Source organism: Aulonocara stuartgranti (genome assembly GCF_965226115.1).
Source record: "Aulonocara stuartgranti genome assembly, chromosome: 7".
Taxonomy (NCBI): domain Eukaryota; kingdom Metazoa; phylum Chordata; class Actinopteri; order Cichliformes; family Cichlidae; genus Aulonocara; species Aulonocara stuartgranti.
The window spans coordinates 43,803,496-43,830,629 of NC_138945.1; the positions used below are offsets into that span (position 1 = coordinate 43,803,496).

The 27,134-nt window shown below is 44.1% G+C and overlaps 1 protein-coding gene across 6 annotated transcripts in view; it reads right to left on the reverse strand.

The window, feature by feature from the left end:
- The window catches only part of LOC309711176 (A-kinase anchoring protein 13), a 61,625-nt gene that overhangs the window by 2,904 nt on the left and 31,587 nt on the right, over positions 1-27,134 (reverse strand). For 3 of the 6 annotated variants that reach the window (XM_082541277.1, XM_082541278.1, XM_082541282.1), the window contains 35 exons: positions 18,989-19,061; positions 18,041-18,153; positions 16,796-16,982; positions 16,249-16,441; positions 15,579-15,659; positions 14,797-14,856; positions 13,876-14,062; positions 13,689-13,782; positions 12,674-12,716; positions 12,297-12,408; positions 10,236-10,368; positions 8,748-8,815; positions 8,530-8,584; positions 7,521-7,686; positions 7,141-7,247; positions 6,879-7,022; positions 6,687-6,796; positions 6,464-6,607; positions 6,004-6,129; positions 5,795-5,912; positions 5,523-5,643; positions 4,993-5,123; positions 4,828-4,904; positions 4,688-4,754; positions 4,453-4,567; positions 3,355-3,437; positions 3,074-3,265; positions 2,844-2,996; positions 2,640-2,710; positions 2,136-2,180; positions 1,523-1,573; positions 1,234-1,443; positions 828-1,106; positions 316-435; positions 11-218 (listed from right to left, as the gene is read on the reverse strand). In XM_082541277.1, the coding sequence (XP_082397403.1) occupies positions 11-218; positions 316-435; positions 828-1,106; positions 1,234-1,443; positions 1,523-1,573; positions 2,136-2,180; positions 2,640-2,710; positions 2,844-2,996; positions 3,074-3,265; positions 3,355-3,437; positions 4,453-4,567; positions 4,688-4,754; positions 4,828-4,904; positions 4,993-5,123; positions 5,523-5,643; positions 5,795-5,912; positions 6,004-6,129; positions 6,464-6,607; positions 6,687-6,796; positions 6,879-7,022; positions 7,141-7,247; positions 7,521-7,686; positions 8,530-8,584; positions 8,748-8,815; positions 10,236-10,368; positions 12,297-12,408; positions 12,674-12,716; positions 13,689-13,782; positions 13,876-14,062; positions 14,797-14,856; positions 15,579-15,659; positions 16,249-16,441; positions 16,796-16,982; positions 18,041-18,153; positions 18,989-19,061 (4,237 nt within the window). The remainder of the gene's footprint in view (positions 1-10; positions 219-315; positions 436-827; positions 1,107-1,233; positions 1,444-1,522; positions 1,574-2,135; positions 2,181-2,639; positions 2,711-2,843; positions 2,997-3,073; positions 3,266-3,354; positions 3,438-4,452; positions 4,568-4,687; positions 4,755-4,827; positions 4,905-4,992; positions 5,124-5,522; positions 5,644-5,794; positions 5,913-6,003; positions 6,130-6,463; positions 6,608-6,686; positions 6,797-6,878; positions 7,023-7,140; positions 7,248-7,520; positions 7,687-8,529; positions 8,585-8,747; positions 8,816-10,235; positions 10,369-12,296; positions 12,409-12,673; positions 12,717-13,688; positions 13,783-13,875; positions 14,063-14,796; positions 14,857-15,578; positions 15,660-16,248; positions 16,442-16,795; positions 16,983-18,040; positions 18,154-18,988; positions 19,062-27,134) is intronic. The other 3 variants (XM_082541280.1, XM_082541279.1, XM_082541281.1) reach the window with 3 other exon arrangements.

Sequence of the window (27,134 nt, forward strand, 5' to 3'; positions counted from 1 at the left end):
CTGACTGTACCTGTCTGCGCGTCCTTCCCTCCTTTTCCTTTCTTCTTTTTCTCCTTCTTCTCTTTGGATTTGGTCAGTTGAAGTAGTCTGGAGGGGAGCTGGGACTCCTTCTCTGCTCCCTGAGCCTTAGAGGAGAAGGGGTTGAAGTTTTTGCTCATCCTCTTGGATCCAATGCGGAGGAAAGGTTCTTTGGTTGGGGCGGAGGATGAGAGCTCCACCTGATGTTCACCCACAATATTAGTCATTCAAGGGCTCATGCAGCAGCTTCCTAAACTCTAACACAAACGCGGTTTTAAAGCAGGACCTTGTTCTTACCTCTTTGGCTTGTTCTGCTATTTCTTTTAAATCCAGATCCAGGGACCCGGTGCTGTGGAACCTTAAGGAGTCGTCTGAGTTTGTGGAGGGAGTGCGCTGGTACCTCTGAAGCTCCTCCAACTGCAAAAATGATTAGATCATGCATGAAGATGCGAGTGAGACGGTGAAGGATATCTATCGGTTCATTTCCACCAACTGGTTTTCTTTTTGAAGCTTCTGTCATGGCTTTGAGAGTCATTATGCCAAATTTCCACTCTCCACCTCCAAAACTTGGCATGGCAAGAGGAAGCAGACATGGAAAAACAGAATTCACTACATCCAGTGCATAAAATACTACAGCGTGCATGACATGTAGTTTACTGATTAATTTGTGATGATTAGGTGAACGTGCACAGAGACTACAGCTACACAGCAGCCTGCCTGTGACGGCACTCGAGCACTCGAGTGTCGTCACAGGCAGGCTGCTCGAGTGCATCAGACTAGCAGCGCCTTCATCATACATGACCTCTGACCTGCTCTCTATTTGCGTCCACCTTCTGATTGTCTCTCCTCAGAGCCTCCTCGTCTCTCTCCAGCCTCCTCTGCGCCTCCCTCAGCCACTCCACGTCTCTCTGGTACTCTTCTTTGCTCCTCTGTAACATCTGCATCTCTTCTGTCAGCTCCCGACATTTCCGCCTCGTCTGCTCCTCTTCCTCCCCCAGCCTCTCCTCCCGATCTGCCAGAGCTCTCTCTTTCAGCTCCCACTCTCTCTCTCGTTTCCTCTTTTCTTCCTGATGTGCAGCCTGCTGTTTCTAAAACAAACCACAAGTGTGATGTCACAAGAAGCTGGATGAAAACATGAATCCTGCCAAACAATGGAACGATGAGCTCACTGCAGCCATGACTCAACATGTGAAAGCAGCAGTAGTGAGAGCTAACCTGCAGGCTGGCCACCTCCTGCCGCTGCCTCTCCAAACTCCTGTGCTTCTCTTGCTCAATGAGGGAGGAGGGGCGCGAGCTAGTTGAGGATGAGAGCGAGGAGCAGGAGGAGGAGGAAGAGATGGACTGTCTGGAGGAGGTGGTGCTGAGTTGGCTGCTCAGGGCTTGCCTCTGGTCCTCAATAAATGAGTCCTGCTGGATGACCACAGCCTGCAGGCAGGGACAGACGGTCAATGTAAAGTGAAAACTTAGCCTGAACGTGACCTCTGCTGTAAACGTGTATGTGTACCTGCAGGGAAATGAGCAGCTCATGGAGACGTGTCACACTGCGCTGGAGCTGCTGGAGAAACACACCATCACACCAGAGTCAGTAAAAACAGCTCAAACTGCTGTTTATACAAATAAGACCTCCAGTACATCACATGACTGGGTTCATCTTTATTTTCCTCCTGACATGTAGAAAGAGCTAGGGATGGTCACAGTTGTCAAGAAAAAAATAACAGCTTATGCAACAACTTCTGTCCTTCTGCTGGTGTCTAAGAAGATAAAATGTGTAAACACCACCAGCAGGTGGCAGCACTGGACCTACAATTGCTTGCAGCACACCATTAAACAACAGGAAGAGAAGAAGTGGCTTTGCAGACAGCTGCAGCAGTCAGTGAAGACAAGCTTAGACTGGAAAATTCTCAGTGACGGCAGCTCATCACAGAAAGGAAGCAGAAACTGTATTCTTATGAAACAGCCACGTCCATATTTTCAGCATCACCTTCAAAGCAGTTTTGAAGCTTTTCTTGTAAAATATATTCTTTGTCCTGTCCTTATCAAAAGTCCTGTGTGATGTAGCTAAAGTGATGGAGTAGTACTAGTGTGTCTGTTTGTGTTTGAATGAGGAGCCCACTTACTTCATTGTTTCTCTTTAGCAGGGTCTGCAGGCTGGCAGTGGCTCCCTGAGGCACACACACACACAGTTCATGTTAGCACATTGCAAAGTGCTGGTCAGGTAACATCAGGATGTGGACTGCAGCGAGCAGAAGTCAGAGGATGGTAAAGTTCTGAACCTCTGATGGCTCACAGGGGAAAAGTAAAGTGCTGTGCAAAAACATTTATCGCACATATTTCCATTTTTAAAAAATGACTGTGACGTCAGAGAAGCAGCCTTCGATGTCTGCTCTGACTGACACTATCAACTACACTATCGACTCAACTTCATAACACTAATACCTGCGCTGATCTTGTTCTTTATTACATATGGATTTCCCACTCTGTTTATAGCAGCCATGCCTCTTCCCATTTGATCAGTTAGGCACATTTCGTTTTCATCACAGTAAAACCTGCAGGAACGTATTAAAGAAATGAGTCATCTTAAATGAGATGAATAACCCTATGTGAAACACACACATCCCTACCTTCTTCAGCACGCTGTCGGACTCAGTCCTGCGGAGGTCCACTGACTCCTCGCCCTCTTCCTTTTCTCCATCTGACAGTAAGAGGAGGTGAAGGCTTTTAAAGGCTGGTCATGATAAAGACAGCTGCTGTGATGACGGCAGAGTCGGTCTCACAGGAGCGTGAACACCTGCCCTGACATCTTTGATGACCTGCTCGTGTCTTACTCTTGCTGCTGTTCATCTGATGACTGTCGAAGCCTCCAAACGTCTCCGCTCGTCTGGGCAGGCAGACTGGTCCCACGGCGCCCCCTGTCAGGCCGCCTGGACCGCAGGCCGCTGCACCAAAACCTCCGCTGACCAAAGCATGCAGGGCCTCCACTGACAGAGAGGAACAGGTTTGAACACGTCATCTCTGAGATGCACATGACGAGAAGTAACCTCAGAGGCCTGCTCACCTTCTCTCACAGCATCATTTATGACCGGCTCTCCTTTGGTGACGTTATCAGGTGTGGCTCTGAACAACATCCGCTCCATGACCGATGTGTTAGCATCCTCTGGAGACAGACTGCAGTTACCCAGCTCTCTAAAGATGTGTATCTTCTCCTCCAATAGACTGATAATCTGCTCATCCTTCCTCTGCAGAAGCTCTGGAATCAGGGACAAATGCAAACACACTCAACATGACACGGGACTCCCCGCCCACTACAGCACGTTAACTGGAACATCGGCTGCTCACCGCGGATCTCCTTTGCTCTGTTCTCCTGGTGTCTCCGGTCTTCTTCCGTCTCACTTGGGAGTCCCTCATCCTTATCTTTCTCCCTGTCAGAACACAAATGAAGGCCTGGCGTGATGTTCGAATACTCTCCAGCTTCTGCTTTCAGCTCAGATAAATGTACCACATTGCTCACAACGCTCAAACGTGCACTGCTGGAAACAGAGCAGCTCGAACTCATTTGCTAGATAAAAAATGAAAAGCTTATTTTAAAGGCCCTACAAGCTCTGCACAGAGGTCTGCCATACTGAAGATTTTATTTCTACTTCTTTGTTAGGTTTTAATTTGTGGTTTCAGTTATTATTGTCAGTCATTTCATCTTAAACTGCTTTTAATTTGGCGATCGCACTTTAATTTAATCATTATTCTAATTAATCTTTTTTTGTTCCTGCTTCACAAACAGTTTTAACGTGTATTTGATTTCTTTACTGGTCAAATGTTGTTCTTTTTTCCTAAATGACCTTTTTCGCATTACTTAGCTGTGCTTGTGCTTAGCTTTGTCTAATGCACCATGCTACATCATGTACAGAGTTTGATGGCAGTGTTATCCACGGGACCTCACACTGTGCAGCACTACTTCTTCCAGCAGGGAAGAAATAAAGTTTTGCTTTTTTGAATAGATAATCCACAAATTGAGCTCCACACTTTGGAAATGGAGCATCTGTAAACGGACTGCCATACTTGCAGTCTTACTCACTCCTACAAGCCACATCAAAGCATACAGCCATACAGCACTTTACTTTGTGTTTATCCACCTCACACCCACGGCCTCTAAAAATCACCAGTGCAGCTGAGGCGCATGCTCGGACTGTGGGAGGAAGTCACGTAGGCACAGGGGGAACATGCAGACTAAAAGGCTTCAGCCAGGATTCAAATGAAAACTTTACTGCTGCGAGGAGACCGTGCTAACCGCTGCTGTGTGCTGAGCACCCACTACACTTGTGTAAAACATATTATTTCCTTTGACCCTTCATGTTAGGAACAAACTTCTGCAGAAAGGACTTGAAGTGCATCTGCCAGTGATCTTTGTGTGTGTGTGTGTGTGTGTGTGTGTATTCTCACATGCACTGCATAGCGTCCTGTATAATGGCCATCCATGTGTTGCGCTCCTCCTTGCTGCTGGCCAACACCTCCACCATTTCTGGCTTTTCTGTGCCAGCTGTGATCAGAAACAGACCTGCAGGAGACACGAGGCAATCCTTGATGAAACCATTGTGGTTCGTGCTGACTAAAAGCCAGACTGAATCACACAGTGACTGAAATCCGCAAAAGATGTGAGAGAAGGAAGGAGACTGACCTCGCTCCTCATTTGCCACTTCTCTTACAATGAGTTTGTGTAAGGAGATGACCGTGGAGCGCTGGTCCTGGGAACAAAGGCTCCAAATCAAACCGAATCCTTGGGTACAATCTTATGTATGTGCCGAGTGCCAAACTTACCAATGAGGCAAATACATATTTCTGGTCTTTTTCCTGAAGAAAGACCAGCACATCTGTCAGGAGCATGGCGTGGACTTCTGCAACACACAGAAACAAATATTACAGCGAGCTCCAGTCGGAATAAATTCACGTCAGGTTTGGTCCAAAGATGCAAATGTGATGAACCTTTGAGTCTTCCTGCAGAGTTTTTCAGCTGCAGCGCTCCATCGTGCAGCAGCTTCCTCCCTCTGATCAGGTCCTCTTTAGCGAACATCTGACCACTCTTCATCCTCATGATGGACTTACTGTCAGTGCGACTGCAGTGAGACATTAAAGGTTTACACTCAGGCACATTTAAGAGCACTGCTGTTTCTGCAAGCTAAGCTTACAGAAAAAATCTAAAACTACATGCAGAGAGTAAAACACAGGCTGAACATCAGCACTGCTCTGAGCAGTCAGCACGACTAGAAAAGTGGTATATATGTGGAAGGTACAGCCCAGGTATCAGCCAGCCTTTAAGCTTATTCATCATTCAGCGTTCATCAGTTGACATTGTGTAACGTATACTTCAGGCGTTGGTTTGGGAGTGTTTGTGGAGCGCTCTGAGCTAAGAGTGGGCAGGGAGGCGACTGTCTGGAGGAATGAACTGCTCTGATGACCCACGTGATCAGCTGATCCAGGAGTAGGCAAACTCCATCACTGACACTACTGAGTACCTGTACACCTCCTTCAGGCGCTGTTTCTTCTCCTGCTGGTTGACTTTATTATCCACAGCCGTAATCAGCTCCTTCACAAGGCGCAGCGCGTCAGAAACCAAGCCGTGCTCCTTATCTGACTCTGTTCAGAGATTCATAAAGAGTTTAGGATGAATTATGTTCTGAGGAAAGATGTTGGACACAGTGTCACCGCACAGTTTTTAGGTGACGTTTGAAGAACAATGAAAGATGCGCTTGACTCGGTGGATGCTGCCACGGGTCTTCATTCTTACCTTTGGTGTGCTGAAGGATCCTCTGGATCAGAACAGGATATTTGGTGATCCTCTGAGTCACCAACAAAATACACTCTGGGATGCTGAGCCGCCGCACAACACTGCTGCTCATTGTTCTCTGCACACAAAGATACTGAGGTCATGCATAGATCCCAGACAGTGCAGGTGAGGTCCTCTGATGTGCTGCGTGTACAGAGAGCAGCTCTGACCTTGACGAAAGCCTGGAAGCGTTTATCTTTGGCGTGCAGTTCTTTGTACAGACTGACGGCTTCGTTGTGGCGACTGCAAAACTTGCCATAAACTTTTGTCATGCGGACAGAGCTGCAGCCTGAAAACTGAATTTAAGAAGTCACAAAAAAGAAAGTAAACACATTTAAGGTGGAAGCAAATTCAGCGCTTTCCATAACATGCTGTGAATATTGTAGTTCTTCCATTAACTCAAAAGAACTGCAACTTAATGGAAAGACTGCCATGATCTTTACTGCAACCACTGACACTACCAAACGACACCCCTGATTTCCAAACAGATATCTTAGAGTTGAACTTAACTAAAAGACAACAGCACACACTCCACACACGAGGAGTGTAAGGGCCACCAGAAATGGATTTATTTCAACTTTATTTACCACTGACACGCACGCATACACCCTCCTCGTGTCCTCGTCTCACCTGTTTAACTAAGATGTCTCCAATGCTGCAGATGAGGAAGTTGTTGCTTTTCTGTCTCTCGGTTGATGCATTTCTTTTTCTCTCCAGGAGCAATGAGAGGAATTCTGTGTGGAACTCCAAGAGATCGTCCAAAACAGGGAAAATCTAGGGAAATGTTGGACAGACAGGTCGTTATACTGTGTGTACCCAAGCGTGTCGACGGGTGAAATTGCTCTTTGATCACCTTGTTCAGAGTTTGAAGATCAAGCTGCAACTCCTTCTGAAGGCCTTTGTGATACACTTCCGACATAATCTTCAGAGTCCTCACATGGTGAACCTCCGTCTGGTACAGCTCTGTGCAGAGAAAACACTCTTATCTCCATGTCTGGCCCCGACAGCAGTCTGTCACTCCCCACTGAGTCACAGCACAGTTTACCATAAATGACATCTTGTCTCTTCACTTCATCTTTCTTCAGGGACTTCAAGAACTTCTTATCCACCATGCCGCTCCAAGAATCAGCTGCCAGATCTTTAATGTCATTTTCAAACTCCATCAGCTGGGTCTCAGTGATCTCAGTACCTACACACACACACACACACACACACACACACACACACACACACAGCAGCTCAAACCATCATTCTTTGAATCTAAACTGTGTGTGTGTGTGTGTGTGTGTGTGTGTGTTGTGTTCTACCTTCATCAGTGAGAGACTCAGTTGAAGCGTTGACTTTGCTCCCCTGATGGAGAGAGTCGGTGGACTGGGACAGCACTTTGAGGCGCTTGAGTGCAGCATCGTCTAACCTGAAGGAACAAAACTATGAAGATGAGCAGGATTTTAATGGCTTTGCTTTCTACATACATCACATAGTCGCAAGAACAATATGACGCCTTTGGAGCTGCCACTAGTTCTAGTGACAAGAACAGAAAAACCCGTCTTCACGTCTGTGAAGAGCACATCGAGCGACGGCATGTGTGCTCAGTGCTGAGACAGTCACTTGTGCTCGTGTGTACACGTGACGTTTAGAGCTAACTGGGAATTTTCAGAAACAAAGTTAATTAGTCGTAACGTCTTACGATGGTATGTTGCTAATGGAGATGCTCTTAGCCAGGTTGCTGTGAGGGCTGAAGGTTCTGCGGTTTCTTCTCGGAGACAGCATAGGAAGGTGGTCGTTGGGCATTGTTACTGTTGACCAACGTGACGATGAGGACCTTGACGACAGCGATGATGTAGAAGATGTAGCTAGATAAAAATATATCAAAACAGAAAATGAATTTGATTATTTGCTCATTAAAAAGCAGCAATCTAGTTCTTTTGTAGTTCTCTTCTTCATACTATGAGCCAGAAGGTGTCTATCAGTGGAACTGCTGGGACATCAGAAGCTCTGTCTACCAATCAAAAGCAGCTCCCTCTCTCTGCGTGTGCTCCGTCTGCTCAGGTCTGAGTTGCAAGCATGCTTTAGAGCTTTAGTTCGATGAGAACTAAAGCTCCTTCAGAAATGCTGCATTGCTACCTCCCAGTGTCCTTATTTGACTTGCTCTTTTACAAACTGAGTAAAAAGTCAAACATGCTGCACTCAATCATAAGCTTGTTCTGTGTTTGTGCCATCACTGTACGCTGGCTTTGGAGTGACAGCTGGACCTTTTTTCTATCCTGACAGAGGAACAGCACTGAGTGAAGACAGGAATTTGTCTTCAAGTACATGTGTACATTAACGTTGTGTTGCACTTTGCAGTGCGGACAGTGTGCGTTTGTGCGGCACCGACAGAACGTGGAAACCTCTCTTCTTTTGCTAATGGGCTTCTGCTGATCATGGGAGTGGTGGAATAGATTCAAACTCAGCAGCTTTCTTAGTAACACAGCTGTGCAGTTATTTTAAAGCACCTGTATCTAAATGAATGACTTGAGACCCACAGCTTTATTTTAATGGTCACTAGGACATATACAGATAAAATCACCAGTCAAATCTGAGGGAAACTGGGAATTTTTAGACGGATTGATATAAAGGATTCTTTGAAAGTGTCTTTAGCTTTAGTTGATTCGCTCCCCTGTGTCTCCTCTGTAAAGTTCTCCATGTGTTCTTACTTTTACTCCTCGTGTTAACAGACGACCCAGGAACGCCTTCTGGCACCGCCGCTTGCTGATAGAGACAAACATGACAGATTAAACTTAAAGAAGACTTGTAAAATACATTTATGATGGATTTATACCTCACCTCTAAATTAGAACATGTGGTTTAGCTGTTCATCTACAGTTATTCCTGATGGTAACACATTCATCATGAGTCTGTGTACCATACCTACCTTTATTCTGTTCTTTGCACAGACAGACGGGCTCTCCGTGGATCTGTCACTGACGAGGACCCCACAGTCTGCAGGCAGCACAGAAACAGCTATGTTAGTGTATTCACCCCCAACCACACACACACACACACACAGGGTGCCACATTCATCTCACATACTTTAATGTCTTACTGACCTCACAGCACTTTAGAGGGCAGGTCACATACATTTATGCAATGCTTTATTCTTACAGCTGCCATAATGTCAGGAGCTACAGTGGCTCATCTCTGCAGCAGCGTTTCTGACACACATGCTATATTTCACTTCATAGCTGGATGTACTGTGGTGGGTTCACTAAGGAGGAGCCTCATCATCAGCATCACTCTCTTAGGAAGTCTGAGTGCAGCTGGAGCCTCTAAGCACCGTGCTTCTCTTCATTGGTCCTCGGAAATTCTCCTTAACACTCTTCCTTGACCTCATGACCTTCTCCATCAAGGTCACCGTGAAGTGGAACAGGAAGTTTTGGACTATTCAGCTATAGCCTTGATATTTCCGTCTCTTTAACACTACAACATCCTTTGACACTCTTCTCTTCTGCGTGCAAAGGCAAAGAAACCAGAAGGCAGTGACTGCTGCCATGGCTTCAGTCCAGCTCACAGGAAGAAGAAATACCAGCGCTGGTCAGTGCTACCCCTCAGCCTCCAGGCAGATACACCTATGCTATCAATGTCAAACTCATACCTCGCCTCGTTTTGAAGTCATCACATTCACACACTTGTGCATCCATGCCGTCCACACACTTACAACAGTACTCCATCAGCCTTTTATGGCTGATGATTGAAAAACTAAACCCATAAAGAAACAAGCATAAAATCATCCGCCAGAAAAACTGGCAGGTTCTGTCCCCAGGTTTGGCTGCCTCCTCCGGACTGTCCCACTCAGCTTTAACCTTTTCTTTTGCTCAGTTTTCCAGCTTCTTTGTACCTGCAACACCTTCCATCATCTTACCCTGAGTATTTTCCTTCAGTTTGAGGCTTCAAGTCTGCAACTCCACAAATACTGTCCAGTCAGCTCTGTCTGTAAAGGCTGGGGTACAAAAGAGGTCTGCTGGTTCTGTTCCTGTTATTAAAGGCCAAACAAGTACAGAGTGGATCCTACCACAGCAAGCCCAGCAGCTGTGTGGACTGTGGGTGAAAAACCATACAGGCAGAGGAGGACCAAGCACAAGCCACACAGAACCCTGTTGCTGTCTGATGACTGCCCAGACTATTAACCACTACTAATCACGACTAACCACTTCTATGTAAACAACTACAGCATTATTACACAGAGCAGTATGATGGTGTTATCAAAGGTGTGAAAACGCATGGAGATAACGAAGTACGGAGAAGAGGAAGTGATGATCCCAGACTGGAGGTGAAATAAAAAGCAGGAAGGAAAGAGCAGAAATGCAGCAGGAGAGTAAGAGAGCTGGCACGTGTCAGAAAGACAGCGCTACGAGGGCCTTACTGTTGCAGGAGAACGTTTCCTTATTGCACAGGAGTCTGCCGCTGTGCTGACACAGCGTGGAGCCGGGGGGGCACAGGGGGGCCTTTTCTCGTGCTTTGCTCTCTTGCTTACCCTCCCCCCTCCTCTCCTTGTCCTGAAAACAGCAAAGACACCAACACACTTCAAAACCTGACATTTCTCATTCCTTTGAATTGAGATAGTGCACTGTTCATTTCTGCATGCACACACACACACACACACACACACACACACACACACACACACACACACACACACACACAGTTCCTCTTTTGCTGTCTGTCTGGTTGTTTTGCAGAGTTCTGTCCGTCTTGATGAAGCCACTATTTTACCATAACGTATGTGATGGCATTAGATAAAAATAAATCTTTTTCTGAGATGTATGATGTCACACTTCGTTCCTGTTTTTGGCTTCAGATTTCCTTTAACAGTTTCAGCAGGGTTTTGTATTGTTACGTCTCAGTTTTAGTGCAGTTATTCATTTATTTGAATATTTGGTTTCACTTCAACTTTATTTAAATTCAGTTCCCTCTTTGGTTTTTTGGGTAGGGGGTCTGCTGCGTACGAGAAATGCACAATGAGTCACATTAAACTCGTCTGAACTCAGACTAATTACCTCTAACAAATGCCAACAAATGCCACTGTGTCCACACTGATATTTGGCATATAACCTGTATCATCCTGTGATAAAAGGCAAACACAGCACATCAAAAACATTTTACTATTCGATTTTTTCATGGAATAATAAAAATATCTCAGTTTAAACACTTGATATGGTTTCTGTCTTCTATTGTGAATAAAACATGACTTTAAGAGATTTGTAAGATTTGTAAGTCATTGCACTGCATTTTTATTTCCATTTTACACAACATCCCACGCACGGCTTTGATGTGCAGACCTGTAACTGCACAGCTCTGCAGTGAACCACAAACTATCGTCACACTGACTTCACCACAGTAGCCCACAAGTAGCTGCAGTGGGGTCAGCCTGACTGTGCTTGTATGACCCAGCCAGGCTTACAAGCCACAGATCATCTGATTATCAGATCATATAGTCATCATATAGTCCGGGTGTCCAAAGCACTATATTAGTATCTGCTGTATTTTTGCTAACCATGAGAAAAATTCCAGTCCACTCACAAACAAAACTTTAAATATTGCAGGTATATTTGGGTCAGTTTGTATGCATCCCTAGTCACAGAGTACACAACTTACACACACATGGCTGTGTGCAGTCCAGCATGCAGAGTGACAGTGAAGACTCTGTACAGGTGGAATCATGGCGGAAAAGTTCACTTAAAGAAGAAAGAGAGCCACAATGGAGCTCTTTGTGACTTAAAAAAAAGAAACTATCAAAAAGCCTGCATGAAGAACAGACAGTTGGTTTCACTTCATTACAAACTAGTTGTCTTTCATGACATCTGTGTTCTCTGCAGCAACCCACAGAATTTTGACACTTCCCCCTTTGACAGATACAACATGCAGACAGTCTGCAGCGCTATGCTGAACTGCCCGCAAACAAACAGTCTGACAGCTCCAACTGCGAGCAGTTACAATGGACTGCTGCTTTTATAACTACTTTATATATCACCCATTCACAATTCCAACGATTAATCACATTTGGACCAGAGAACAACATGGGGTCAGTATCCTGCCCAAGGACACTTCATCCTGCAGACTGGAGGAGCCAGGGCTCGAACCACCAACCGCGCGATTAGCAGAAAACCTGCTTAACATCCTGAGCTACAGCCACCAAAGTTTGGCATGCTGTGTTTTAAATGCTTCATTACCCAAAAACACAGTGAACACAGTCAAATGTTCACCTGTGCTGAATACTTCATGCACCTGACAAAGTATGGAAAAATTCAGCATTTCAATACATTTGCAAAAATAAAGAATATAACTGAAATACCCTGGTTTTTATCAGCCAGGGCACACACATGGACACATCAGCGTTACGCTCTACAGTCATCTCCAAACATACGTCAGAGTGTTAGAAAAGAAGAAGTGGCTGCATCACATCCTGTGTGTAAACATTTCTCACCTTGACTTTCTTGCTCATCTTGTTGCGGAGGTAGCTGAATCTCCGACCAATTTTAGGCCCTCCTTTTCCCTCAGTTTCGCTCTGCAGGGGACCTGGCTCATCCTCTGAAATACTGAACAACACAAAGGGAACTTTCAAAGGCACAATGCTCATTTCTATTTATATCAGCAAACGTTTTCCTGTTCTCTCAAATAACTGAAACCCATTAACATTACAGTCATGGGCCTGAAGAAACAGAATAACAAACTCAAATGAAAAACCCAACAGGATCAGCGTGCCATGCACTCAGTTACATGCAGCCTGTGCTGCATCTCTTCAGTATGATGTGCTTTAAAAGTGAAGCAGAGAAAAAAAGATTTATTAGCTTCTCTTCCTACCTGGATGCCAGTGACCCAGAGTGACTGCAGAATGAGTTCACACCTGCATGAGGCAAAGACGACAATCATCATTTGATCAGGACAACACAGCTGTAGTCTGAACTGCACAGCAATGTCTTCAACGCCACAGTTACCAAGCAAAGCCTGCTTTTAGTAATTGGTTGACACGACAACAAAAGTGATGACTGATGAACTCCATTGCACTTCTAACCCTAATAAAATGACTAAACACAAAGTTAACCAAAGACATTGGCAGATGTGCTGAGTCAGTACTAGTGCCGTGCTCTGTATCACTGGCAGGAGTACCGTAAGAAAAATAAACGTGCACAGCTACATACTGTTTTTCAGATGTCAGCAGTTCCTTGATAGCCTGCCTTACCTTTTCTGTGGGCGGCTTCGTGTTTACAGACTGCATCCTATGTGCTCTGTGTAAGTGTCTCACCTGCAGCAGCCTTCAGCACGGCTGCTCAAACAATCAATCATTCCCTTCATACTTTGTCATGGGTAATATTACGACAATAACACTGTTTTAGTAAAAGAACCACCTGAAAGTAATGTTAATGCACTAGCTGGTCAGAGGTTTAGGTCACATTGAACACGGCACACTGAAAGGGAGACACTCGTCACACTTACACAGACTAGTTTATTAGTTTAGGCTTCTGAAGACAAACACGTGGGGTCCAGCAATGGGTCGACACATTTGAACTGCTTTGATGGTCAGTGTTACAGGACACCAGACTGACAGAGGGAACACTACAGGGACAATCTTCATACTTACTCCCTCCCTCCTCCTCCTCATCACTGGAGGAAGAGCCAATGGAAAAGAAGCGTCTAGTTTTTGGGAGGAGCGGAGAGATACTGACAGAGAAGCTGATTCGTCGCTTTGATGGAGGAAACCCACTCGCTAAAAGGTATTCATGGGTGCAGCAGGATGAAAGAATCTTAGCGGAGAACGTCGAGAATCTTTACTTCTCAGAACAAACGAGAGGCAGAGACAGAGGACTGAGAGACTCACCCTGTACGTCCCGCTGAGTGACGGTGACCATGGAGATGGATTTGGTGAGAGTTGGATGATGAAAGATGGCAGGACAGCTGACAATCAATGATGTCTAACAACACACAAGAAATGAAAATGACAAGTATATAAATCCGTCCTCTCATCGAATAACAAAGCAAAAAAAAAAAAAAGTAAGAGGACACACCTGGCTATCAATGCTGCTGCTGTCTCCTTCCTGCTCCTCCTCGGTTAGGGAGGCCAGAGACCCCCTGTCCAGGCTCTCCACCTGTGAACTCCTGCCTGCAGCCACCACCTCCTGATCACTGATGCTGGCACACTGTGTCTGGTCCTGCACCACTTCTGTGCCCACTTCTAGACTTTCTAGACTGTGGCTGGATGAAAGGAGAAATGAAGTAGGACCATGTTTCCTGACTCAGGTGGCACACTGTTTTCTGCTGGTGATGTCAGTGCACGGCTCCTCCACTTATCACTCAATACTGTAGTATAAAACCAGTGCTCTGCTCTGTGTCTGTCTCCTCATAGTAAGTGTGCTATGCTGAGTAGTTATTATTTTACAACTTTCATACTTTTATAGCCTTTCAGGACTTTCTGCCAACTTTCTTTTAATTTAGTTCCGGTTCGTATTCATGTCCAGGTTCTATCCATCCATCCATGCATGCACAATCCTGATTTATACACCAGTGTCGTTGGTGACCAGCTGTCATAGGGCGAGAGGTGGGGTAAACCATGGATGGGTTTGACTGTTTTTACATCCTGGACGAACCCCCAAATTGTTATATTTCACCAAAAGACTTGGGCAGAGAGTGGAATAAGAATAAAGTGTCTGGGTGGAAAAGCTGTGCACCGGCTCCACAAGAGAAAGGAGGCTGGCACCTGGAGCAGAGAGAGAGAGAAGCAGGGTGCAGCCACAAAGCACACAGCAGCCTGCTAGGCTGAACCACACGTCTAACCAGACCTCATTTCATAATGCGCATTGGTATGTTGTTGTGTCATCTTTCTCTGTGCTCGTCTTACATCATAGTCAGAGGTTTTAAGTCGCTCTTCTATCGAAGAGCTGTTGAAACGAAACAATATCTGTGTATTACTGTTGACTTCTGCCATTTACCTTCTGCTGTCTATTTGCTCCTGATCAGGAAAAACCAGGTTGGATGGACACCAGCTCATACTGGAGAAATGGACAGATGGGGGACGAATTGTGAGAAACATGCAAAGAAAAACAAAGAAAAGAAAGAGAAGATGTTTGATGGCAGGGGTGTATTAAAACAAGAATTAATGATAATGGTGTTGTGGTGAGAAAGATGTGTCTAAGCTGTTAATTTAAGTTTGTCTGAAAACTGGCACATTGCTTTAATTCATAACACTTGGACTCACATCACAGCAACACAGCCTGAACTGCACAACTCAATGCAGAAAATACTGTACAGAGGTAATAATCATACATCTCAGCACTACAGCCAGAGTTTAAGGGAATCTTTCCATCTCCACCTCAGTCTCAGCACACTTTGCTGACCTGCTGCTCTCACTGCGCTGATGACTTTTCCACTGGATGCCATGCTTGGGCCAGGGAGTGTCTGTGTATGCCGTGTGAGCAGGCTGAGGCTGCACTCTAGTAAGAAGGCAGGAATGCAAGCCTGATTCGGCTGCTGTGAGGAATAGCGGTGTTGCACTCACACTCTAACAACTCAGTTTAAGGTTCTTGACATTGCCTCACATTTGAATACGTGCTGTCCTTTTCATCAGTAAATCAGTCATTTCTCAGCTGTTTCTGAATGTGTGAAACACGACTCACAGAAATATCAGCCTAGACGCACAAAAAGAAAAAGTATGTGGCCCTGCAAGGAAACAGAGGCAGGCGTGAATAAAGCAGGTCATGGAAGACGGGGTTACCTTCTTCTGTGGAGAGGGGTCTTGGCTTGTTTCACCTCTCCTGAAACGGTCTTCAGTGAGCTGAAGGAAGGGGCAGGCGGACTGTTGATGACAACAGGAGGAAGATACACTCGTGAACAAAGATGTGGAAGCTGGCTTTAATTTCTCCTGCTGCTCGACATGGAGCAGATGCTCGGCTGCTGTGTTTGCACTTACTGTTTGCAAACGCAGTTCATGTAACTAACTCTGAATGCAATTGTGTTTTGAAAAATATCAGCCAATCTGGCATTTGACGTCAGCAGGATTTTTCAATAAAGTTGGGAGCGGAGCATCTGTTCTCGTGTTGACACCAAGTGTGTGAACAAGGAGACCCATCAATAAAGTTTTAAAAGCCAAATGAGACAGATTCTGACCCGATACAAGGCTTAAGCTGCACAACAAAGCACAATTTCAAGGCTACCCGAGCATTAGACAGCACAACTGACTGATGCCAAAGCCACAGATGTTGTTCTAGTCCAACCAAGAAGGCCTCCACAATGCTAACATGCAGCTTTGATACAAAGCTGCATCTTAGCATTCACATCTATGGAAAGACCTCCTTAGACAGCACAACTATACAGAGGGTCATATTTTTTACTTAGAAGATGGTCCTTTAGTGGCTCGGTGTCAGAACAGCCCGAGGTTCCAGTACCTGCTCTGTGAGAGCTCCATGTGTGTGGCTGTGTTGGTCCTGCCCGGCTCCCAGCTATGGCGACGCAACGGAGACAAGGAGCGACTGGATGTGCGCAAGACGGCTGATGACACTGGAGTTTCTGGAAGCTGGTCTTTTTTCTCTTCTTCATCGCCTCCTCCCTCTACCTCTCCTCCTCTTTCTCCTCCTCCTCCTCAGATGTAAGTCAGAAAAAAATATTACAACCACTCACCGGTTAAGAATGAACACGTAACAGGACACATGCAACACACCCAGCACATCGTTCAAACAGTTACTACAAATACTAATGACTAATGTTCTAACTCTGAAGTAAATGCTGAGAATATGGGATGTTTCGCTGGATTTCACCAGAAGCTCATTGTGTCTGTGACCTCAGTGAAATCTGTCCTGATCTACTGTGCATAGCAACAGACAGATTTACTATCAGCTCACAGGCAGACAGACAGGAAGTAGAACATGCCAAAGAGCTTGTAATTATTAACTTCTTCAAGGAAATAACAGTTTCAGGTATCACTGTGTGCTTTACCTCTGTCCTCCGTTTCTGACATCCAGGACAGTGTGGAGCTCTGAGGGGACACAGCGCCAGATGTGTCCACTGACAAAGCTGCTTTGCTGGGACTGACAGCTTCTTGCATCAGTGCATTACTAGTGGAGGAGTGGGCGCCACAGGCCTGGCTGTCCATGTGCCCAACACCAGTCTGAGGAGCCTCAGGCTGGAGAGAAGGGGAGAAATGTGAGGTGGATTTTACAAAGATGTAAACAAACACAAAGCTAGGGCACTGAGACACACACACACTGTAGTAGATTTTTAATATAGGATAATAGGATATTTTAGAAGCTGGGCATTGGAGTGATTTGAAAGGGCCCTGTAAGAAAACGTTCTCAGGGAAAGAGCTGAATGTGGTCTGTGGAGGATTATGAGAAAAGCTGGTGGAAAAGGCCTCTTCCAGAAAAAATGAGTCACTGCTCACACTCTGACCAACTCCAAATATTTCTCTGTGACAGCAGAGAAGTTCTGCTGCACCAAAACTGCTGATATTTTGTATGTGTGCGTGCGTGTGTGGTTATGGGAGTAAGGAGAGCATTGATTATGAACACGCGGCAACATTATTTCATACAAATGTCAAACACGTTGTGTGGTCTGATAAGTTTGGATTTCCTTCAGGTGGCGGGGTCAGACTTTGATGTAAACTCCTGCCCAGTGTCAGTGGCTCAGGCTGAGGCTGGTGGTGTATGGGTGTGGGATCTATAAGTCGAGCTATCGCAGCTGATCGTGTCCATCCCAGTATGACCTCAGTGTACCGTCTTCTGATGGCTGCTTCCAGCAGGATAAACACTGCACTTCAAAGCTCAATTGTCTGCACTCAAAAGCTCCCAAAAAACCCAAGAGCCTCTCAAAGCAAAGAAGCGACGTATTCGTCAATGGCCAAGTCAGTACCCTGATTTCAACTTAACATGCTTTTAAGTTACAGAAGATAGAAGTGAAAGATAAAGACCCACAAACAGCAGCTGCTCTACAGTCCTGGCAGAGGATGTTAAAGGAGGAAACACAGCATTTGGTGATGTTCTTGGGTGCTAAACTTCAATCAGTCACTACAAATTCATTCATTCTTTTAATTAAAATCATGTTTGATTAATTAGGTTTGAGCCTCTGAAACTTTGGACTATGCATAGAAATGTCTGTAATTCCTCAACAGTTAATGTGGTATTTCACAAAGTCTATGTGTGTGTGTGTGTGTGTGTGTGTGTGTGTGTGTGTGTGTGTGTGTACCTTGTGAATTAGACCATCATCCAGCTCAGGAGTGACGTTCAGGCCATCTTCCACCGCCGACTCTCCCTGCACCAAACACAGTGACACACACGTTCCTCGGTCTGTGTGAATATCTGTGAAGAAGAAGGAGGAGGACGGTCAATCACTTCCTGCTGAGTGAGCGAAAGACAACATGAGTTGTCACATTAGAGACTGTGGCATGCTATAGCGCTGGTAGAAAGGAAGTTTATCTCATATCACACCAACCACAGAGAAACAGCCTGCCTGTTTCTCTGTGGTTGGTGTGTGAAAGCACACTTTATCTGATAAAGTTTAAAGGTTAAATAAATAAGCGAACATTAAGTGCTCAAGCTTTAAATTTACTGCAATAATAAATGAAAGTTTATGTTCTGAATTGTACCATGTGGCTCAGTGAGTGTTTACATTCATACAAATATTCTATTTAAATAATCTAATTAATGTATTAATAACAATCTTTGGTTTTTGCTATTGATAACTCTACTCAAATTATCATTAAATAATAAAATAATCCATTTTAATGCAAAGTTTTCGTTACAGAACCTCATCAGAGATGCAGTGAAATCAGTGTTTCGACTCAAAACGCATTTAAAACCACCTTCAAGCCTACAAAATGCTAATCACGTGTTATTACATGGTTTTGCATTTTGCAGCCCTGATTCAAGTGTTTGCAGGCGATCATCACTCTTCCTTATGTTTGATTGATTCAAATGTTACTATGGAATTAAACAGAAATAGCTTGAGCCGTGCTTATTACAGTGGAACTATTATAAGTGTTTCCACACATCTCCATCACATTTTACAGCACATTAAATACGAGTTCTTGAGGGTTCTGCTCAGCTGTACTGGTAGCAGGTAAACTGGTGTTAAGATCTGGTTACTTCCTTTCAAAATAAGTAAATAAGTGGATTGACAGTCTGTAAGCCTTACCTGTACATGGTGTTATTGCGTTGTGTTCAAGACTGGGCTGTACAGGACAGAGCACATGGCTTTCTCTCTGGATCTAACAAAGAAACACAGAGGGAGAGAAAGCAGAATGAGGCTGCTGTTTGCAGTACATGAGTTTTCCTGTAAAGTTCTCTGTGCTGAGCACACAGCATTGTGCTCCGAAACAAGGATGAAGAACTAAGCGTCATCCTCAGTTCTTTGCAGAATTTTTCTCTGAGCGTTCTCAGGTGACACAATATGACACTGTCACACACAAACACGGGATCCACGCGTGACTGATGACAACAGCCGTTCACCCACGTACTGTGTGTGCTGCATCTGTGTGTTACATGTTGATCCAACACATAGAGAATGATTGTTCCACACACACAGCAGTCCAGTGTAACATAAGACCGATGTAGGAAGGCTCCTTTACCAGGGTGCAATTCTGCAATTGTTCAAACATCAGCTGCTCTGAACTGCTCAACATCCCTCCGGGACAACACTTTTCCAGCCTGCATATGTCTTTAGATTTTTAATGTTTTGGGCCATCCAGCTGACCAGTTTAGTAGCAATTTCCTTGCTACTAAATATTCCACATTCCACACTGTCAGTGAACTTATGACAAAGTGGGACTGACTGGAACATCAACTCAGTCGTGAAGTGGTCGGCCACGCAAGACTACAGATCAGGGTCAGCGGATGCTGAGGTACACAGTGCACAGTCCGCAGCTCTCTGCAGAGTCAATCACTACAGACCTGCAAACTTCATGTGTCCTTCAGATTAGCTCATAAACAGTAAGAGCTTCATGGAATGGGTTTCCACGGCCAATCAGCTGCATCCAAGCCTTACATCAAATAGCACAATGCAAAGAAGTGTTCTTTGGAGTGATGAATCACACGTCTCCATCTGGCAGTCTGATGGAGGAGTGTGGGTTTGGCGGTTGTCAGGACAACGGTACTTGTCTGTCTGTGCCAACTGTGAAGTTTGGTGGAGAGCGATTAAGTTGTGGGGCTGTTAGTTCTTAGTTCGAGTGAAAGGAACACTTAATGCTTCAGCATACTAAGACATTTTGGAAATTTCATGCTCCCAACTTTGTGGGAACAGTTTGGGGATGGTCCCTTCCTGTTCCAAAATGAGTGCATAACAGTGCACAAAGCAAAGCCCGTAAAGAAATGAGAGAGTTTGGTGTGGAAGAACTTGACAGACTTTCTTTATACTCGTGGCTTCTGATGGAATGTACAAGTCACAATTGTATGTTTTGTGTTTAGGGTACAGAAATAATCACTGTAAAACTGCACGATGGCGGACTGAACAAAAGACCACAAAGACCTCTCTTCTCTGATATCATCTTTAAGATAAATGTGCGTGTTTAGACAAAGGCCGACTGAAGTCTAAGGGCTGGATATTAATGTGAGTGAAGCAATGAATTGTGTAACTCCTACTACTTTTGTCACTGCTGTAGGCTGGGCCATCGCAGTGATCTCATATTTAGTTGTGTGATGGTTAATCAGTAAAGCCAATGACTCCTTTGTCTCGCTGACGACTGTCTCAATGGATCTGTTGTCTTAGCTCCATGTTTCCTGCACTGTCTATTGTCAACATGCTGCAGAAAAAGATCCACACAAAAGAGCAGCTCTCCAACATGTAGGAGACAACAGGCAGCATTTGTCACTCTGCACCCATGCAGCATATGCTGGACAGTTGTTTGGAGGGTGCACACTTGATTTAAAGTGAACACTCACTTTAAATCACCAGAGATAAGTACATTTAATGAAATGTATGAAGCATGTGAACTGTTCTATCCCAGTTTAATGAGCTTGAATAATTTACCTGTGCCAAATAAAACATATGTTTGTGTATGTCGATTGGCGATCTGTCCAGCTGATTTGAATCATCTAATGCTTTCAGTGAGTCTGAGAAAGAACATTCCTTTTTCTTGTCTTTCTTGTCTTTTCTCCCCTCGCTCCCAACCAGTTGCAGCAGATGCTGTTAGTTAAAAGTTAATAAAGGACAATCGCAGCATTGATACACTACTGACATTGATAGACTATTAGCTGTTACAGTCTGTTACATTCTGTCAGTAATAGACTGTTTCTTAATCAGCATGATCAGCATCACAGTTTTTGACACTTTACCACAACACAGATCTGTATCAGGAGCACGGAGCGCTTTCTCTCATAGTTGCACAGATCATCTCTCAGGACAGCTGACACAGCTGAGATGCTGTGTGTTAACAGCAGTGCTGTCATCTAATGCTGGGGGCTGTCACAAAGCCTGCTCTGCTCTCTCATCTCTGCTGGGAAGAGCTGATACGTAAGAAGCAAGCCAAACCAGCCCCCGGCAGCAGGATTTCATTTCTGCATCACCAAAGTAGAAGTTGGAGTTCTATTGCTCTGAAAATTGTGTGCATAGGAGTAAAAACAGAGAAACTATAATGCAAACCATGCTTTGTGTTACTCTCTGTGACAGCATAAAGGCTGTGGGTGTGGCAATTTCACACTATCACCAAAACACTGATCATAGTGATATGTACACAAATTTTCGTATATGTGTGTGTTTGCAAAGAAGATGCCAGTGAACATGATGCACACACTCTGCCTTCTTCTCTGGACCACAGCTCATTTAAAATGGACTGAAGCAAAGTAGGAAACTGTTCTGAGGTCAGACCCTTCCAGATTGTTTTTGGAAAACATGGGCACCACATCCTCCTGACTGAAGACCAAAGGAATTAGGCACATCTGGAAAGGCTCCATCAATGCTGAAAGGTATAGACATGTTCTAAACCAACAGATAGTCCATCCAAATGACACCTTTTTTAGACGACTCTCCATATTTTGCATAACAATGCTAACCCATGTATGGCATCTGTTAAAGCATGGCCGACCTGGCCTGCTATGGCGTTATTTTTGTGACCCTCACCAACTGAGAACATCTGGAGCATCATGATAAGAAAGAAGAGACAAAGAAGAAGAAGCCAGGACAGCTGAGCAGCTAGAATCCTGCATCAACAACATCCCTCTCCCTCAAAATAACTGGCAGGTCTAAGACTTTCAACAGCAGACGAACAGTATCTGAAAGTCATGTCTTTAAGAAACAGGAAAAATCCCGTTTCTTAAAGACATGACTTTAAGTCATTTGCACAGAACATTTCTGATGATCAGAAATGTTCTCAGTGGAGGGATGGCTAGAGCAGGGTGATATGACCAAAAATATTTATCACGATATACATTTGAAAATTTGCGATAACGATATAACTGACGATATAATCGACACTAGACAAAATACTTTACAACTCCACAACTTTATTCGTGCAAAAAAAAATAAAATCAATGTGTTTTCACTTAAACAAGCAGCCGTTTTTTGCATTAAAGTTATATAAAAATTTAACAGTGCAAATGCAAATTCCTTGCTGACAGTTTAACCAAAAGGCATTTCCAGCGGAAACTGGCTGACATATCCTCAGCATAACCATGTATAATATCCACAAAACTTAAAAAGAGGTTATACACACACAATACAGTAATATTATGTTGAAGCACAGTACGTATCACTCCGCCAGGCTCCTGCCAACGATAGCCGTAATGCTCCGACAATCCATCAAGCGGTGCGGCTTCGTAGCTTAGCAAAGTCGTACTAAAACATTTGACAGATTTTCGAGCGTCGTGTACGACATGAAATCGTTTCGAGGTCAGTAAACACAACCAGAATTCATACATAAGGTGCACGGGATTATAAGAGGCACTGTCGATTTTCAGAAAAATCAAAGGATTGATTTTAAGTGTGCCGTATTTTCCAAAAAACACGGTAATAACGATGGCCAGCTAGCATGCTCTACCAAAAATAGTGCTTTGTTGTGTATCTGACGGACGAAAGCTAAACCAGTTCCACACCACTGAAGTTGCAGCATTTTTACAAACCAATTCTGGTTCATTTAACGATCCCCTTTCGCCCTTCTCATTCTCCGTCGCCGCCGTGCTTTTTCCGGCATGTGCGTATAAAAAACAAAAGCACTGCGCATGCGGGTTTTACCCATATTCTATCGCGATATTTCATTTTCTTATCGTTGCCCGACATTATACCAGTATTACCGTGAACGGTATGATATGCCCCAGCCCTTGGGGCGGCTATCAAGAAGCCATTTTTAATGAAGGGAAACAGGAGGAAAAGGCTGAGGTACCCTACATGACACAAGAACTGAACTGAAAATCTGTGGCAAGAGGTCTGATCAACCCAAATTAGATTTTTTTTAGTGTGAGTTAGGATGAGAGAAAGTGATTCTGTGGACAGGTGTCCTTCATACTAGAGCAGGGCGATATGGCCAAAAATATTTATCACGATATATATTTGAAAATTTGCGATAACGATATAACTGACAATATAATTGATGCGAGACAAAATACAACTCCACAACATTACTAGCGCAAAAAGACAACCTTCCATTTATTTTCACTTAAACAAGAAGCTGGTTTTTATGTACATTAAAGCTTTATAAAAATGTAACAGTGCAAATGCAAATTCCTTGCTGAAAGTTTAACCAAAAGGCATTTCCAGTAGAAATGGGCTGACATATCCTGAGCATAACCATGTATAATATCCACTGAAGTTAAAAAGAGGTGCTTTGCAACATTAAACTGCAGTGTGCAGTACGTATTTTTTGGACCATAAGGTGCATGGGATTATAAGGCACATTAAGCGAAACAAAGCAGTCAGATAAATCAAACTTTATTAAACTCATTCTTCTTGCTTCCTCCACTTCTGTACCATTGATTCATTAATGTTGAATTCTCTGGCAGCGGCTCTATTCCCATGTTGTTGCAGTATATTAATGACTAACCTCGTATTGTGGATGGATTATCTCAGTTGCTCTCCTGACTGAAGTTTGGTCCGTTTACAGCATCCTGCCATGCGATTGCATTTGTCTCTAACTATCAGGAACCTTAACGTTAACTTTTATAAGTGGAAAAGTGTTAGTGTTTGTCCTCCAGCTTCACTGTTTATGTTATGCTAACATAGCTGTGTCGCTAGCGATCACGTAGCACATCATTATATACCAGCTAGCCCAACTTCAGTAACCCTACAAACGTCACTGCTGTTTAGTTTCCTGTCTTCATTTATGTTGGAAGTGAAAGCAGAGCTGTACGTTTGATTTTTTTCAGAAATCTCTCAGTCAGAACATGCAATATCATGCTTAGGTAACTAGCAAAACTAGCGAGCTAACTTCCGCTAGCTTCCTGCTAACTTCTAACTCCGTTAAATGTAATAAATTTTGTTTTCATGGATGCCTGGAAGTTAAACTTCATAGTTACACCTGGTAAAGCAGCAATGCTGATCGTTTTATTAAAGATGAAAGAATTTAGACAGTTTTTAAACTCTCAGTGATGCTGCAGTGTTGTTTGACCTGAAACATACGGAGTTTAGGAACCAGATTACTCCCAGATTTAAGAGCATCTTAGTCTGACAAATACGACAATAACGACGGCCGCTTGCATGTTCTGCAAAAAAAATGTGCTTTGTCGTGTATCTGACGGACAAACACCAAACCAGTTCCACATCACTGAAGTTGCACCATTTTTACAAACCAATTCTGGTTCATCTGTTTCACTCAACAATCGGCCATGTGCGTATGAAAACAAAGGCACTGCGCATACGCGGATTACTCATATTCTATCGCGATATTTCATTTTCCTATCGTTGCCTAACATTATCCCGGTATTACCGTGAACGGTATAATATGGCCCAGCCCTACTTCATACACACTGAGAGTTTAGATCAGCAGTATCTGCAACTCACTGATTGTCATGTGTGTGCCACATCTGTGGGAGCCACAATTCTTGCTTGCTGTAGGGGATCAAATACTTCAATATTTCATTCAGTGACATGCAAATCAGATTATAACTTTTATGTAATGTTTTTTCTGGATTGTTTGTTCATATTCTGTTCTCTCCATTAAAATGAATCTGCCATAAAAGGGAAGTAAAAAAAAAAAGGGGAGTGAGCAAACTTACAAATTCAGCAGGAGATTACAGAATTATTTCCCTGAGTGTATCTACAGAGGAGGGCAGGACAGAGGGTCCAACACTGAGTGTCTGCAGTAAAACATGGTGGAGGCTCTGTCATGGTTTGGGCTGCTTTTCAGCCAGTGGTGTTCGACATCTTGTCAAAATCGATGGAATTATGAATGCAGAAAAGTACCAACAGATTTTGATCCACCGTGTAAAAACATTTGTAAAGAATCTGACTGGCAGCAGCTTCATTTTATGTAAATACAACAATGAACCCAAACACACTGCAAATATAGTAAAAGCATTCCTGGAAAGAAAAACACAAAGTGGAACACCATCAGTTATGGACTGGCCTCCCCCGGACCCCGGAACATGCATATATTTACATGGACGTTTGTTCATGTTTATAAATCACCGCACAGATTTCCTAACAAAATATAAAGAAATGAGGCGTGGCTCAAGACTTCTGCACAGCACTGTATCTAAAGTACATAGAAGGCCATGAGTGACTGCAGGACTCTCAGCCATCAAATCACCAGCTTTTTTCCCTACCTTAATCAACAGCACATCCACAGTGGGCTCTCCTTTGGCACAGAAGCTGTACCTTCGCCTGTGCCTCTCATACATGCTGCCAGTTTCACCCTCAGCTTCTAACAATCCAGGTCTCACACACATGCTGACAGCGAAACATACTGCAGGCAAAAGCTCAGCTATCGCCCCGCTCTCCACTGTCTGTCCCGACTGCAAATCTGTCACAGCAGCAATGATGGAAACAGCCGAGGGAGGAGTACGAAGGAAAAAGGTCCAACTGGAACTTTGTGCAGTTACAGGCAGCTGATTTACTTGAGGTGAAACGAGAAAACTTCACAAAAGAAGAAAACAGTTAGTATATCCAATTAGCGACATGAGAAGAGGGAATCCAAACCAAATCCACTTAAACAAACAGTGAAAGAACAGCTAACGCAGATCAGTGTGCTCCTACTCAGAGTAATCCTCTACAGCCTGCGAGCTCTGACGAGGAGACTTCCTGCACACATCTGTTTATAACACCAGCCCCCTCTCCATCCCTCCTATCCACCCGCTTCCTTTTTCCCTCACTGCCTTCTTCCCTCTCTCTCTGTCCACTCCCTCCATCAAAGGAGCCAAATAAGAGCAGCAGAAGTGGATAAATAGTGACTATGCCCTGTGCTGAGTGACTGTGCTGAGTGATAATGTCATATGTGCTGCTGCACCCACATGCACAATCACTGCCACATCAGGGTGACGTAAACATGGAAAACAGACACCTGCAGTCAATGCCACTGTAAACGGATGAGAGGAGGAGTACACCAGGGACAGGCCCCCAATATGTTGCAAGGCTAACACAAAGAGACACACAACCGTTCACACGTACTGGACATTTTCAATCACAGTTAACCCACATGCAGACCCGTGACACACACCCACATATGTACACACAGAGCACACAAACAGGCTTGACATTAGAGTGCTCGGTCAACACTGCACCAGCACACAGTTCCCGTGCTGAAGTTACAAAAATAAAGAAATCAAATTTATTTCTGGCATGCCTCATATTTTCAGTATTTGCTTTTTCACACTACAGTTCCCACAATGCTTTGGGTACACCTTGGGAAAAAAAATGTGCAGTATAATGAATAAGTTGGTTGAAAAACAACACGTGTGTGTGCATGTGTGTGCATATGCATGTGTGTGTGCATGTGTTGCTGATAACATGATGAAAGTCATTTTTAATAAATTAAAGAACTCTCTCAACAACACAGAGCTAACTTATAGTCAGTAAGTGCAAGAAATCAGCACCACCTGTGACCAATCAGCAGCACACAAACACAGCGGTAACCACGGTAACAGCCGAACACCACCCAGCTCTGACAGAGTGAGAGACGGTCACATCTGGAACTTTTTATACCTACTGAAACCACACGGGGGCAACAAAGAATACCCGAAAATGAGTGAGTTCCTACAGACTGCATCAGAGAGCACACAAAGAGAACACAGGGTTCAATTTTCAATTGAATTCAGTTTTATTTATATAACGCCAAATCACAACAGCAGCCACCTCCAGGTGCTTTATACTGTTAGGTATAGACCCTACAATAATACAGAGAAACCCCAACAATCAGACA